Source organism: Myxine glutinosa, unplaced genomic scaffold, assembly GCF_964187855.1.
Source record: "Myxine glutinosa unplaced genomic scaffold, kmMyxGlut1.1 SCAFFOLD_511, whole genome shotgun sequence".
In the NCBI taxonomy this organism is placed as follows: Eukaryota; Metazoa; Chordata; class Myxini; order Myxiniformes; family Myxinidae; genus Myxine; species Myxine glutinosa.
This window is the reverse complement of record NW_027616608.1, coordinates 95,154-111,180: the sequence shown is the minus strand read 5'-3', so window position 1 is coordinate 111,180 and position 16,027 is coordinate 95,154. Positions and strand designations below refer to the sequence as shown.

At 42.9% G+C, this 16,027-nt stretch overlaps 1 protein-coding gene across 1 annotated transcript; it reads left to right on the top strand.

Moving 5' to 3' along the window:
• Positions 1 to 10,357: 10,357 nt before the first annotated feature.
• On the top strand, positions 10,358 to 15,361 carry LOC144889000 (uncharacterized; the record flags this gene model as incomplete). Its single annotated transcript, XM_078768803.1, has 2 exons — positions 10,358 to 12,168; positions 14,752 to 15,361. Coding segments are annotated over 2 exons (1,814 nt in total), but the record flags the coding sequence as incomplete, so codon positions are not given.
• Positions 15,362 to 16,027: the final 666 nt, after the last annotated feature.

Sequence of the window (16,027 nt, the reverse complement as noted above, 5' to 3'; positions counted from 1 at the left end):
TTTGCACTTGTATTAGTGTGGAAAAACCACTTTTCGCACTTGTGTTAGTGTTGAAAAACCACTTTTCGCACTTGTGTTAGTTTTGAAAAAACACTTTTCGCACCTGTGATAGTGTTGAAAAACCACTTTTCGCACTTGTGTTGGTGCAGGGAACCACTTTTGCACTTGTATTAGTGTGGAAAAAACACTTTTTGCACTTGTGATAGTGTTGAAAAACCACTTTTCGCACTTGTGTTAGTGTTGAAAAACCACTTTTCGCACTTGTGTTAGTGTTGAAAAACCACTTTTCGCACTTGTGTTGGTGCAGGAAACCACTTTTGCACTTGTATTAGTGTGGAAAAAACACTTTTTGCACTTGTGATAGTGTTGAAAAACCACTTTTCGCACTTGTGTTAATGTTGAAAAACCACTTTTCGCACTTGTGTTGGTGCAGGAAACCACTTTTGCACTTGTATTAGTGTGGAAAAACCACTTTTCGCACTTGTGTTAGTGTTGAAAAACCACTTTTCGCACTTGTGTTAGTGTTGAAAAACCACTTTTCGCACTTATGTTGGTGCAGGAAACCACTTTTGCACTTCTATTAGTGTGGAAAAAACACTTTTTGCACTTGTGATAGTGTTGAAAAACCACTTTTCGCACTTGTGTTAGTGTTGAAAAACCACTTTTCGCACTTGTGTTGGTGCAGGAAACCACTTTTGCACTTGTATTAGTGTGGAAAAACCACTTTTCGCACTTGTGTTAGTGTTGAAAAACCACTTTTCGCACTTGTGTTAGTGTTGAAAAACCACTTTTCGCACTTGTGTTGGTGTTGAAAAACCACTTTTCGCACTTGTTTTGGTGCAGGAAACCACTTTTGCACTTGTATTAGTGTGGAAAAACACTTTTTGCACTTGTGATAGTGTTGAAAAACCACTTTTCGCACTTGTGTTAGTGTTGAAAAACCACTTTTCGCACTTGTGTTGGTGCAGGAAACCACTTTTGCACTTGTATTAGTGTGGAAAAACCACTTTTTGCACTTGTGATAGTGTTGAAAACCCACTTTTCGCACATGTGTTAGTGAAGGAAACCACTTTCCGCACGTGTGTTGATGCAGGAAACCACTTTTGCACTTGTGATAATGTTGAAAAACCACTTTTCGCACTTGTGTTAGTGTTGAAAAACCACTTTTCGCACTTGTGTTAGTGTTGAAAAACCACTTTTCGCACGTGTGTTGGTGCAGGAAATCACTTTTGCACTTGTATTAGTGTGGAAAAACCACTTTTTGCACTTGTGATAGTGTTGAAAACCCACTTTTCACACATGTGTTAGTGAAGGAAACCACTTTTCGCACTTATGTTGATGCAGGAAACCACTTTTGCACTTGTATTAGTGTGGAAAAAACACTTTTTGCACTTGTGATAGTGTTGAAAAACCACTTTTCGCACTTGTGTTAGTGTTGAAAATCCACTTTTCGCACTTGTGTTGGTGCAGGAAACCACTTTTGCACTTGTATTAGTGTGGAAAATACACTTTTTGCACTTGTGTTAGTGTGGAAAAACCACTTTTTGCACTTGTGATAGTGTTGAAAAAACACTTTTCGCACTTGTGTTAGTGTTGAAAAACCACTTTTCGCACTTGTGTTGGTGCAGGAAACCACTTTTGCACTTGTATTAGTGTGGAAAAACCACTTTTTGCACTTGTGTTAGTGTTGAAAAACCACTTTTCGCACTTATGTTAGTGTTGAAAAACCACTTTTCGCACTGTGTTGGTGCAGGCACTGTGTTGTGTTGGTGCAGGAAACCACTTTTGCACTTGTGTTGGTGCAGGAAACCACTTTTGCACTTGTATTAGTGTGGAAAAAACACTTTTTGCACTTGTGATAGTGTTGAAAAACCACTTTTCGCACTTGTGTTAGTGTTTAAAAACCACTTTTCGCACTTAGTCTAGTAGGAAGACTAGGTCCCCCTGCAACTCCCGGAGATATACTTCTAATCAGTGTTTCTAGATTGGACAAAATGTGTAGAAAATGACTAGCTATGGCCCCAAGCTGAAAAAATGTCCCACATACCATTTTTATGCAAATTACTGCTGCCATTATCAAAAAAACGATTTTTGACATATCTCAGCCAATATTGCAGATAATTGAAAAATGAAGGTGTCTAGACCCATGCTTTGAAGGGCATAGATCATGATAGAACTATTCATAACATGATTACATGTGTCTATGGTATACTAGTATGCATATTAATGCTGTAATTACAAAATAATCAGTTTTACAAATGATAAGGATACGTTAATACTGCAGATAACTTAACATGGTACATAAGGGGTCTAAACCCAGGTATTTTCAAGGTTAAATGTCAACAAGATTCTCCTGAGTCTTGCATAGGGGCGGGACATTGGCAGTAACATTGGTACCACTCAACTTTTCTTCCCACCATTGACTTTGTATTGCGAGAGATTTTCACTTGCTTATTTAAAGGTTTCTCACCCAGCCCACGTAAAATCTACCAACTCCTGCTGTTAACTCCCAAACATATTTTTTTATGTTATCCAATCACAGTGCAGAAATGACAGACTAGAGATCCAAATTAGTGCTGCTATAGCTGCCATTTTACATTTCCATCCATGTAACATGCGCGCTCGCGCGCTCGTATCAATTGGTAATGTCGCGCGCTCGTATCAATTGGTAACGTTGATGTTATTGAATACCTCAGTTGAAAGTTCAGTCTTCCATTCCATCTGTGTGTTGTTCTTGGTATTCATCCTCCAATCTAGCCAGGTAAGATGCTAACTATAATGTTACTCACACTCTTGACTTCAGTTTCTGCATGAAATCATAAACAGGCAGAATAACAGCTGAGCCAGCTAGCACCATGTTAGCTAACGTTAAAGCTAGCCTCATCTATGTACAGTATGTTCCTAATGTCGGTGTAACTTAAACTTTTGTTAATGCCAAACATGAGACATATCTGTTGACTTCTGTATATGAATTGAACCAGAAAGAGGCACGACAGCTGAGCTAGCTACAGTAACTTAGCACAATGTTTCATTGGCCTAGATAGCTAACGTTAGTGTGGAAGAATTTAGATGTTTTAGCTATTAGCACTTTTGATGCCACTAAACATGGTTTAGTCAGCTAAAAAGTACCCTAGTGTAGAACATGACTCAGAACCTCTGTTACCTCACTGAAAACTCAGAGCCTCCTTTCACAGGCACTTTTAACATCATTCGTGATTTCTTATTTGTCATTTAACAGTGATGGTAGACATCGACAGCAAGCATGCCCAAAAGAAAACGGAGTGTAGAACCTGCAGCCCAAAGCTCTCCTCCTACATGCATCCTTCATGTACCATCCATGTCTGATCATGGGGATTTCACGCCCCTCCGTAAAATTAAAGGATCTGCTTCAGAAAAACTGCAACTGCTTCAAAAGATCCGGGATAGACGTCTCAACCAACCGCATGACTCCCCATGTCGTATGCAATCAGTATGTGATCAGATCCCGGCAACTCTTCCTGATGACCTAGAAAGAGTAGGATATCACAGCAAGTGTTATAAGCACTTTGTCCGCCACTTTCATCGTCTGGGAGATGATACAGAACCAGGGCCATCAACCTCATCATGGCATCACTCTCCTCGTAAACCAGGAGGTTCTGCTGAACCCATCTTCCCGCCAGAGTGTATATTTTGTGAGAAAGTTGAGACCAAAGATGCTCATCGCAATACTGAGAGGCCTACAACCTTCCCATCCTTTAAAAACAAAGAAAATGCATGGGAGCAAATCGAAACACGGGCTGAGAAAATGGGTCTCTATCGACTCCATCGAAAGGTGAAAAACAAAGACCTCTTTGCATGTGAGGCCAAACACCATCCGTCATGTTTTAAAGCTTTCCGCACAGCATTCTACAACTATGAGCGTGCGATTCACAGAGCCGAAGCACCAAAGGAGCAGGCTTGCATGTCAGCCGCCCATGAAAAGGCATTCAACTCAGTACTGGAACACATTCAAACCCAGGTCATCCAGCAGAATAAAGTTCTACAGCTTTCTTCCTTGCGCTTGCTCTATGTCGAGGAACTGAAACTGAATGGATATGAGAACTCAAATTATCGGTCAGAGAAACTACTGAAACGCCTACAGAATGACCCAATCAAGGAGCATATCCACTTCACGAAGGTTGATCATGACAAATGTGATGTCATTTCTTTCTGGCTTGTGCACAGCTCAAACATAACAGTTTCCAATGCTCTCGCACGAGCATTCACACTCGGAAGCACAAACAAGAACCAAAATGTTGCCCTCCAACTTCGCCAGGGTATTCTACAGGCTTTCAGAGAGTGTAAAGACCAACCATGGCCACCAACAGCTGAAGACATGGAGCTCAATCCTGAAGACATCCTACCTCCAGACCTTGTCCGCTTTCTCAGCGTGCTAATGACTGGCAAGGAGGGCATCGAGACAGAAAAGGTGAAGCGTCTGGTCTTCTCCATTGGACAAGATCTGTGCCGTGCAGTGTCAGATGGAAAATGGAAGTTACCAAAGCACATTCTCCTCTGTGTGACTGTAAGGCACCTGTTCCGAAGCAAACAGCTCACCACAATACTACACAGGCTTGGACACTCTGAGAGCTACGATTTCGCCTTGGAGTTGGAAACTGCTCTCGCCAAGGTCCTGGATGAAGTCTCAACTTATCGTACACCACAAATTGTGACAGGAGAGGGCAACCTTGTATTCCACTGTGAGTGGGACAACTTGAATAAAACCACTACCAGTGTGCACGGCAGCAACATTGTAAACAGTGCTGGAGGAATCATGGTGCAGGAGGTCAAGCCCGGGTTCGAGAGCAGCAAGGACCGAATGCTACCTACCATCAATAGGTCACAACAGCGTAGCCTGAAGGTCGACACACCAAAAACTCTCCCACCCTTGCACTTTACTCGCGTTGGCCCGAAGTTCCCTGAAGGCTCATCATTCACACCGCCAGCAGAGAATGACACAGTCTATGCCACTACGATGCAAGAGTACTACATCTGGCTCTTCATCAGATACATCGGAAGCTGTGGCCTGCAGCCTGTGCCTGGGCTAGGGGGTTTCACCTCTGCAACTGGTTCTCCCCCACCCAGCAAATCAACAGTCGACTACTGCACGCCTATCCACCAACCGATCACAGACAACGCAGTTGTTCATGAGCTACTGAAGCGTTCCGAGGCAGCAACTGCTGAGGTGGGTCAGAGATGGGTCCTGAATACATTTGATCTGGGTGTCTGCATGAAAGCCCTTCCCATCATCTGGCGCTGGCCAAATGAATTTGCTAGTCATGTAGTAACGATTGGACCCTTCCACACATCCATGAACTACATCGGGATGCTCACTGGACACAAGATGCGTGGTTCTGGATATGCAGAGATTCTCTTTGAGGCACAACTAGTAACAAGTGGATCTCTCAAAGGTGTTCTCAGTGGAAAGGCCTACGCAAAGTCCCTCTTTTGCCTCAAAACAGTGTGTGAGGCAATGGAGAGGCTGTTGATGGAGAGATTCACTGAGGAGGAGAACATCATGATCTCTGACCCTGCTGTGCTTCTCAGAATGACCCAGTCTTGCAACCGAGAGCACCTCGATGAAGCCCTCAAAGACCCCTCAACTCTACTCCTCATCAAGACCCTCACATCCAAGTCCAAGGTTGATCTGGCTCGCCTTCCTCCATGCCAGTCTGCCCTGAAGCCGCACATCCAGCGTGTGAACCACCGCGTAGCATCTATCTATAATTCCAGTAATCTCTGTGTGTGTGTGTGTGTGTCTGTCTGTGTGTGTGTTTGTTTGTCTGTGACCGCTGTTTCTCGACAACCACGGGTCCGATATACTTGAAACTTGCCAGGTATATTGCTGGGGACCCGAGGATGTGCCTTTTCAAGGTTTCATATTAATCGGACAATTACTTACCGAGATATGTCCAAAAAACGCTTCAACCAATCAGAGAGCAGCGAGCTATCACGTGTGCCGAACGTGGCGATCAGACTCTGCCTCGGACGGCACATTTGACAGCGTATTCATTTATTTCACGTTGGAAAACTATGTTGCCGTTAAACTATGTTTTAAAACGAATTCAAACTGCGATTAAATTAAAACGATTCATCCTAACTGCGATTTGCGAACTTCCGGACAGTGACGACTGTCCGGCAGCACGCTTTCCGGCATCCAATCACAGAACGCTTTGTTGCGTAGGCGTGGCCGATGTGAGACGAGCGGAGCTGAGCGCGTTACGAGCTGACCGCCATTACGGTACGTAATTCGATTTCTTATGCGCATTATTTCTCCCAATTCATTCATCTCCCAATTTCTCCCAATTCAATTCGTATCACTAATAAAAACGAATTTGCGATTCATTCGCTTTCCTGCGCGTTTGTGCACGCGATGGCGATTGCTTTACCAAACTCCGGAAGCCGTTCGCTTTGGACCAAACCATTGCATGAGGGGGGGGTTCTGTGGTCGTTGCGAATGGACCAAACCATTCATGTAAATAGAGGGGGGGGATTGTCACTGTACTCGCAAGCCGTTCGCCGTTCGCTTTGGCGTTGCGAATGAACCAAACCATTTCATGTAAATAGAGGGGGGGGGGATATAATTTTAGATAGATATATAGTACGGGCATATATATAGTACGGGCATGCCCTAGTTGTACAAAAGAGCCGATCAACCTATCATCGAAAAGCCAAAACCTTATGAGGAGCAAGGATGGATAAGGACTGATGAAGGACTGTTGAAACCAATGTGGTCCAGTGGTCCCATCCTACCAACCTCACTGGTGGATCTTCTGAACACAGGAGAGCACGAAGAGGAGGAGGAAGAGGAAGGAGAAGAAGAGTTTGACTCTGACGATTTCGATGAAAATGATGATGACTGACTCAGTGTAGAATCACTAATGCTAATGATGTTTATCTAAAACAAGCAAGAGAAGAGTGGTCACATTGAGTGCTAGGACTATTTTGACAGTTGTAATATTTAGAAAAATAAAACTTTGTGTTAACGTCTGTGTAGACGGACCTTAATATGAGTCTATTATTTCGTAAAACTGTGATTATTTTGTAAATAAAGCACTAATTAGCATACTAGTATACCATAGACACATGTAATCATGTTATGAATAGTTCTATCATGATCTATGCCCTTCAAAACATGGGTCTAGACACCTTCATTTTTCAATTATCTGCAATATTGGCTGAGATATGTCAAAAATCGTTTTTTTGATAATGGCAGCAGTAATTTGCATAAAAATGGTATGTGGGACATCTTTTCAGCTTGGGGCCATAGCTAGTCATTTTCTACACATTTTTTCCAATCTAGAAACACTGATTAGAAGTATATCTCCGGGGGGTGCAGGGGGACCTAGTCTTCCTACTAGACTAACTTGTGTTGGTGCAGGAAACCACTTTTGCACTTGTATTAGTGTAGAAAAACCACTTTTCGCACTTGTGTTGGTGTTGAAAAACCACTTTTCGCACTTGTGTTGGTGCAGGAAACCACTTTTGCACTTGTATTAGTGTGGAAAAACCACTTTTCGCACTTGTGTTAGTGTTGAAAAACCACTTTTCGCACTTGTGTTAGTGTTGAAAAACCACTTTTTGCTCTTGTGATAGTGTTGAAAAACCACTTTTCGCACTTGTGTTAGTGTTGAAAAACCACTTTTCGCACTTGTGTTGGTGCAGGAAACCACTTTTGCACTTATATTAGTGTGGAAAAACCACTTTTTGCACTTGTGATAGTGTTGAAACCCCACTTTTCGCACATGTGTTAGTGAAGGAAACCACTTTTCGCACTTGTGTTGATGCAGGAAACCACTTTTGCACTTGTATTAGTGTGGAAAAACACTTTTTGCACTTGTGATAGTGTTGAAAAACCACTTTTCGCACTTGTGTTAGTGTTGAAAAACCACTTTTCGCACTTGTGTTGGTGCAGGAAACCACTTTTGCACTTGTATTAGTGTGGAAAAACCACTTTTTGCACTTGTGATAGTGTTGAAAACCCACTTTTCGCACATGTGTTAGTGAAGGAAACCACTTTCCGCACGTGTGTTGATGCAGGAAACCACTTTTGCACTTGTGATAATGTTGAAAAACCACTTTTCGCACTTGTGTTAGTGTTGAAAAACCACTTTTCGCACTTGTGTTAGTGTTGAAAAACCACTTTTCGCACGTGTGTTGGTGCAGGAAATCACTTTTGCACTTGTATTAGTGTGGAAAAACCACTTTTTGCACTTGTAATAGTGTTGAAAACCCACTTTTCACACATGTGTTAGTGAAGGAAACCACTTTTCGCACTTATGTTGATGCAGGAAACCACTTTTGCACTTGTATTAGTGTGGAAAAAACACTTTTTGCACTTGTGATAGTGTTGAAAAACCACTTTTCGCACTTGTGTTAGTGTTGAAAATCCACTTTTCGCACTTGTGTTGGTGCAGGAAACCACTTTTGCACTTGTATTAGTGTGGAAAATACACTTTTTGCACTTGTGTTAGTGTGGAAAAACCACTTTTTGCACTTGTGATAGTGTTGAAAAAACACTTTTCGCACTTGTGTTAGTGTTGAAAAACCACTTTTCGCACTTGTGTTGGTGCAGGAAACCACTTTTGCACTTGTATTAGTGTGGAAAAACCACTTTTTGCACTTGTGTTAGTGTTGAAAAACCACTTTTCGCACTTATGTTAGTGTTGAAAAACCACTTTTCGCACTGTGTTGGTGCAGGCACTGTGTTGTGTTGGTGCAGGAAACCACTTTTGCACTTGTGTTGGTGCAGGAAACCACTTTTGCACTTGTATTAGTGTGGAAAAAACACTTTTTGCACTTGTGATAGTGTTGAAAAACCACTTTTCGCACTTGTGTTAGTGTTTAAAAACCACTTTTCGCACTTAGTCTAGTAGGAAGACTAGGTCCCCCTGCACCTCCCGGAGATATACTTCTAATCAGTGTTTCTAGATTGGACAAAATGTGTAGAAAATGACTAGCTATGGCCCCAAGCTGAAAAAATGTCCCACATACCATTTTTATGCAAATTACTGCTGCCATTATCAAAAAAACGATTTTTGACATATCTCAGCCAATATTGCAGATAATTGAAAAATGAAGGTGTCTAGACCCATGCTTTGAAGGGCATAGATCATGATAGAACTATTCATAACATGATTACATGTGTCTATGGTATACTAGTATGCATATTAATGCTGTAATTACAAAATAATCAGTTTTACAAATGATAAGGATACGTTAATACTGCAGATAACTTAACATGGTACATAAGGGGTCTAAACCCAGGTATTTTCAAGGTTAAATGTCAACAAGATTCTCCTGAGTCTTGCATAGGGGCGGGACATTGGCAGTAACATTGGTACCACTCAACTTTTCTTCCCACCATTGACTTTGTATTGCGAGAGATTTTCACTTGCTTATTTAAAGGTTTCTCACCCAGCCCACGTAAAATCTACCAACTCCTGCTGTTAACTCCCAAACATATTTTTTTATGTTATCCAATCACAGTGCAGAAATGACAGACTAGAGATCCAAATTAGTGCTGCTATAGCTGCCATTTTACATTTCCATCCATGTAACATGCGCGCTCGCGCGCTCGTATCAATTGGTAATGTCGCGCGCTCGTATCAATTGGTAACGTTGATGTTATTGAATACCTCAGTTGAAAGTTCAGTCTTCCATTCCATCTGTGTGTTGTTCTTGGTATTCATCCTCCAATCTAGCCAGGTAAGATGCTAACTATAATGTTACTCACACTCTTGACTTCAGTTTCTGCATGAAATCATAAACAGGCAGAATAACAGCTGAGCCAGCTAGCACCATGTTAGCTAACGTTAAAGCTAGCCTCATCTATGTACAGTATGTTCCTAATGTCGGTGTAACTTAAACTTTTGTTAATGCCAAACATGAGACATATCTGTTGACTTCTGTATATGAATTGAACCAGAAAGAGGCACGACAGCTGAGCTAGCTACAGTAACTTAGCACAATGTTTCATTGGCCTAGATAGCTAACGTTAGTGTGGAAGAATTTAGATGTTTTAGCTATTAGCACTTTTGATGCCACTAAACATGGTTTAGTCAGCTAAAAAGTACCCTAGTGTAGAACATGACTCAGAACCTCTGTTACCTCACTGAAAACTCAGAGCCTCCTTTCACAGGCACTTTTAACATCATTCGTGATTTCTTATTTGTCATTTAACAGTGATGGTAGACATCGACAGCAAGCATGCCCAAAAGAAAACGGAGTGTAGAACCTGCAGCCCAAAGCTCTCCTCCTACATGCATCCTTCATGTACCATCCATGTCTGATCATGGGGATTTCACGCCCCTCCGTAAAATTAAAGGATCTGCTTCAGAAAAACTGCAACTGCTTCAAAAGATCCGGGATAGACGTCTCAACCAACCGCATGACTCCCCATGTCGTATGCAATCAGTATGTGATCAGATCCCGGCAACTCTTCCTGATGACCTAGAAAGAGTAGGATATCACAGCAAGTGTTATAAGCACTTTGTCCGCCACTTTCATCGTCTGGGAGATGATACAGAACCAGGGCCATCAACCTCATCATGGCATCACTCTCCTCGTAAACCAGGAGGTTCTGCTGAACCCATCTTCCCGCCAGAGTGTATATTTTGTGAGAAAGTTGAGACCAAAGATGCTCATCGCAATACTGAGAGGCCTACAACCTTCCCATCCTTTAAAAACAAAGAAAATGCATGGGAGCAAATCGAAACACGGGCTGAGAAAATGGGTCTCTATCGACTCCATCGAAAGGTGAAAAACAAAGACCTCTTTGCATGTGAGGCCAAACACCATCCGTCATGTTTTAAAGCTTTCCGCACAGCATTCTACAACTATGAGCGTGCGATTCACAGAGCCGAAGCACCAAAGGAGCAGGCTTGCATGTCAGCCGCCCATGAAAAGGCATTCAACTCAGTACTGGAACACATTCAAACCCAGGTCATCCAGCAGAATAAAGTTCTACAGCTTTCTTCCTTGCGCTTGCTCTATGTCGAGGAACTGAAACTGAATGGATATGAGAACTCAAATTATCGGTCAGAGAAACTACTGAAACGCCTACAGAATGACCCAATCAAGGAGCATATCCACTTCACGAAGGTTGATCATGACAAATGTGATGTCATTTCTTTCTGGCTTGTGCACAGCTCAAACATAACAGTTTCCAATGCTCTCGCACGAGCATTCACACTCGGAAGCACAAACAAGAACCAAAATGTTGCCCTCCAACTTCGCCAGGGTATTCTACAGGCTTTCAGAGAGTGTAAAGACCAACCATGGCCACCAACAGCTGAAGACATGGAGCTCAATCCTGAAGACATCCTACCTCCAGACCTTGTCCGCTTTCTCAGCGTGCTAATGACTGGCAAGGAGGGCATCGAGACAGAAAAGGTGAAGCGTCTGGTCTTCTCCATTGGACAAGATCTGTGCCGTGCAGTGTCAGATGGAAAATGGAAGTTACCAAAGCACATTCTCCTCTGTGTGACTGTAAGGCACCTGTTCCGAAGCAAACAGCTCACCACAATACTACACAGGCTTGGACACTCTGAGAGCTACGATTTCGCCTTGGAGTTGGAAACTGCTCTCGCCAAGGTCCTGGATGAAGTCTCAACTTATCGTACACCACAAATTGTGACAGGAGAGGGCAACCTTGTATTCCACTGTGAGTGGGACAACTTGAATAAAACCACTACCAGTGTGCACGGCAGCAACATTGTAAACAGTGCTGGAGGAATCATGGTGCAGGAGGTCAAGCCCGGGTTCGAGAGCAGCAAGGACCGAATGCTACCTACCATCAATAGGTCACAACAGCGTAGCCTGAAGGTCGACACACCAAAAACTCTCCCACCCTTGCACTTTACTCGCGTTGGCCCGAAGTTCCCTGAAGGCTCATCATTCACACCGCCAGCAGAGAATGACACAGTCTATGCCACTACGATGCAAGAGTACTACATCTGGCTCTTCATCAGATACATCGGAAGCTGTGGCCTGCAGCCTGTGCCTGGGCTAGGGGGTTTCACCTCTGCAACTGGTTCTCCCCCACCCAGCAAATCAACAGTCGACTACTGCACGCCTATCCACCAACCGATCACAGACAACGCAGTTGTTCGTGAGCTACTGAAGCGTTCCGAGGCAGCAACTGCTGAGGTGGGTCAGAGATGGGTCCTGAATACATTTGATCTGGGTGTCTGCATGAAAGCCCTTCCCATCATCTGGCGCTGGCCAAATGAATTTGCTAGTCATGTAGTAACGATTGGACCCTTCCACACATCCATGAACTACATCGGGATGCTCACTGGACACAAGATGCGTGGTTCTGGATATGCAGAGATTCTCTTTGAGGCACAACTAGTAACAAGTGGATCTCTCAAAGGTGTTCTCAGTGGAAAGGCCTACGCAAAGTCCCTCTTTTGCCTCAAAACAGTGTGTGAGGCAATGGAGAGGCTGTTGATGGAGAGATTCACTGAGGAGGAGAACATCATGATCTCTGACCCTGCTGTGCTTCTCAGAATGACCCAGTCTTGCAACCGAGAGCACCTCGATGAAGCCCTCAAAGACCCCTCAACTCTACTCCTCATCAAGACCCTCACATCCAAGTCCAAGGTTGATCTGGCTCGCCTTCCTCCATGCCAGTCTGCCCTGAAGCCGCACATCCAGCGTGTGAACCACCGCGTAGCATTGTACAAAAGAGCCGATCAACCTATCATCGAAAAGCCAAAACCTTATGAGGAGCAAGGATGGATAAGGACTGATGAAGGACTGTTGAAACCAATGTGGTCCAGTGGTCCCATCCTACCAACCTCACTGGTGGATCTTCTGAACACAGGAGAGCACGAAGAGGAGGAGGAAGAGGAAGGAGAAGAAGAGTTTGACTCTGACGATTTCGATGAAAATGATGATGACTGACTCAGTGTAGAATCACTAATGCTAATGATGTTTATCTAAAACAAGCAAGAGAAGAGTGGTCACATTGAGTGCTAGGACTATTTTGACAGTTGTAATATTTAGAAAAATAAAACTTTGTGTTAACGTCTGTGTAGACGGACCTTAATATGAGTCTATTATTTCGTAAAACTGTGATTATTTTGTAAATAAAGCACTAATTAGCATACTAGTATACCATAGACACATGTAATCATGTTATGAATAGTTCTATCATGATCTATGCCCTTCAAAACATGGGTCTAGACACCTTCATTTTTCAATTATCTGCAATATTGGCTGAGATATGTCAAAAATCGTTTTTTTGATAATGGCAGCAGTAATTTGCATAAAAATGGTATGTCGGACATTTTTTCAGCTTGGGGCCATAGCTAGTCATTTTCTACACATTCTTTCCAATCTAGAAACACTGATTAGAAGTATATCTCCGGGGGGTGCAGGGGGACCTAGTCTTCCTACTAGACTACTTAGTCTAGTAGGAAGACTAGGTCCCCCTGCACCTCCCGGAGATATACTTCTAATCAGTGTTTCTAGATTGGACAAAATGTGTAGAAAATGACTAGCTATGGCCCCAAGCTGAAAAAATGTCCCACATACCATTTTTATGCAAATTACTGCTGCCATTATCAAAAAAACGATTTTTGACATATCTCAGCCAATATTGCAGATAATTGAAAAATGAAGGTGTCTAGACCCATGCTTTGAAGGGCATAGATCATGATAGAACTATTCATAACATGATTACATGTGTCTATGGTATACTAGTATGCATATTAATGCTGTAATTACAAAATAATCAGTTTTACAAATGATAAGGATACGTTAATACTGCAGATAACTTAACATGGTACATAAGGGGTCTAAACCCAGGTATTTTCAAGGTTAAATGTCAACAAGATTCTCCTGAGTCTTGCATAGGGGCGGGACATTGGCAGTAACATTGGTACCACTCAACTTTTCTTCCCACCATTGACTTTGTATTGCGAGAGATTTTCACTTGCTTATTTAAAGGTTTCTCACCCAGCCCACGTAAAATCTACCAACTCCTGCTGTTAACTCCCAAACATATTTTTTTATGTTATCCAATCACAGTGCAGAAATGACAGACTAGAGATCCAAATTAGTGCTGCTATAGCTGCCATTTTACATTTCCATCCATGTAACATGCGCGCTCGCGCGCTCGTATCAATTGGTAATGTCGCGCGCTCGTATCAATTGGTAACGTTGATGTTATTGAATACCTCAGTTGAAAGTTCAGTCTTCCATTCCATCTGTGTGTTGTTCTTGGTATTCATCCTCCAATCTAGCCAGGTAAGATGCTAACTATAATGTTACTCACACTCTTGACTTCAGTTTCTGCATGAAATCATAAACAGGCAGAATAACAGCTGAGCCAGCTAGCACCATGTTAGCTAACGTTAAAGCTAGCCTCATCTATGTACAGTATGTTCCTAATGTCGGTGTAACTTAAACTTTTGTTAATGCCAAACATGAGACATATCTGTTGACTTCTGTATATGAATTGAACCAGAAAGAGGCACGACAGCTGAGCTAGCTACAGTAACTTAGCACAATGTTTCATTGGCCTAGATAGCTAACGTTAGTGTGGAAGAATTTAGATGTTTTAGCTATTAGCACTTTTGATGCCACTAAACATGGTTTAGTCAGCTAAAAAGTACCCTAGTGTAGAACATGACTCAGAACCTCTGTTACCTCACTGAAAACTCAGAGCCTCCTTTCACAGGCACTTTTAACATCATTCGTGATTTCTTATTTGTCATTTAACAGTGATGGTAGACATCGACAGCAAGCATGCCCAAAAGAAAACGGAGTGTAGAACCTGCAGCCCAAAGCTCTCCTCCTACATGCATCCTTCATGTACCATCCATGTCTGATCATGGGGATTTCACGCCCCTCCGTAAAATTAAAGGATCTGCTTCAGAAAAACTGCAACTGCTTCAAAAGATCCGGGATAGACGTCTCAACCAACCGCATGACTCCCCATGTCGTATGCAATCAGTATGTGATCAGATCCCGGCAACTCTTCCTGATGACCTAGAAAGAGTAGGATATCACAGCAAGTGTTATAAGCACTTTGTCCGCCACTTTCATCGTCTGGGAGATGATACAGAACCAGGGCCATCAACCTCATCATGGCATCACTCTCCTCGTAAACCAGGAGGTTCTGCTGAACCCATCTTCCCGCCAGAGTGTATATTTTGTGAGAAAGTTGAGACCAAAGATGCTCATCGCAATACTGAGAGGCCTACAACCTTCCCATCCTTTAAAAACAAAGAAAATGCATGGGAGCAAATCGAAACACGGGCTGAGAAAATGGGTCTCTATCGACTCCATCGAAAGGTGAAAAACAAAGACCTCTTTGCATGTGAGGCCAAACACCATCCGTCATGTTTTAAAGCTTTCCGCACAGCATTCTACAACTATGAGCGTGCGATTCACAGAGCCGAAGCACCAAAGGAGCAGGCTTGCATGTCAGCCGCCCATGAAAAGGCATTCAACTCAGTACTGGAACACATTCAAACCCAGGTCATCCAGCAGAATAAAGTTCTACAGCTTTCTTCCTTGCGCTTGCTCTATGTCGAGGAACTGAAACTGAATGGATATGAGAACTCAAATTATCGGTCAGAGAAACTACTGAAACGCCTACAGAATGACCCAATCAAGGAGCATATCCACTTCACGAAGGTTGATCATGACAAATGTGATGTCATTTCTTTCTGGCTTGTGCACAGCTCAAACATAACAGTTTCCAATGCTCTCGCACGAGCATTCACACTCGGAAGCACAAACAAGAACCAAAATGTTGCCCTCCAACTTCGCCAGGGTATTCTACAGGCTTTCAGAGAGTGTAAAGACCAACCATGGCCACCAACAGCTGAAGACATGGAGCTCAATCCTGAAGACATCCTACCTCCAGACCTTGTCCGCTTTCTCAGCGTGCTAATGACTGGCAAGGAGGGCATCGAGACAGAAAAGGTGAAGCGTCTGGTCTTCTCCATTGGACAAGATCTGTGCCGTGCAGTGTCAGATGGAAAATGGAAGT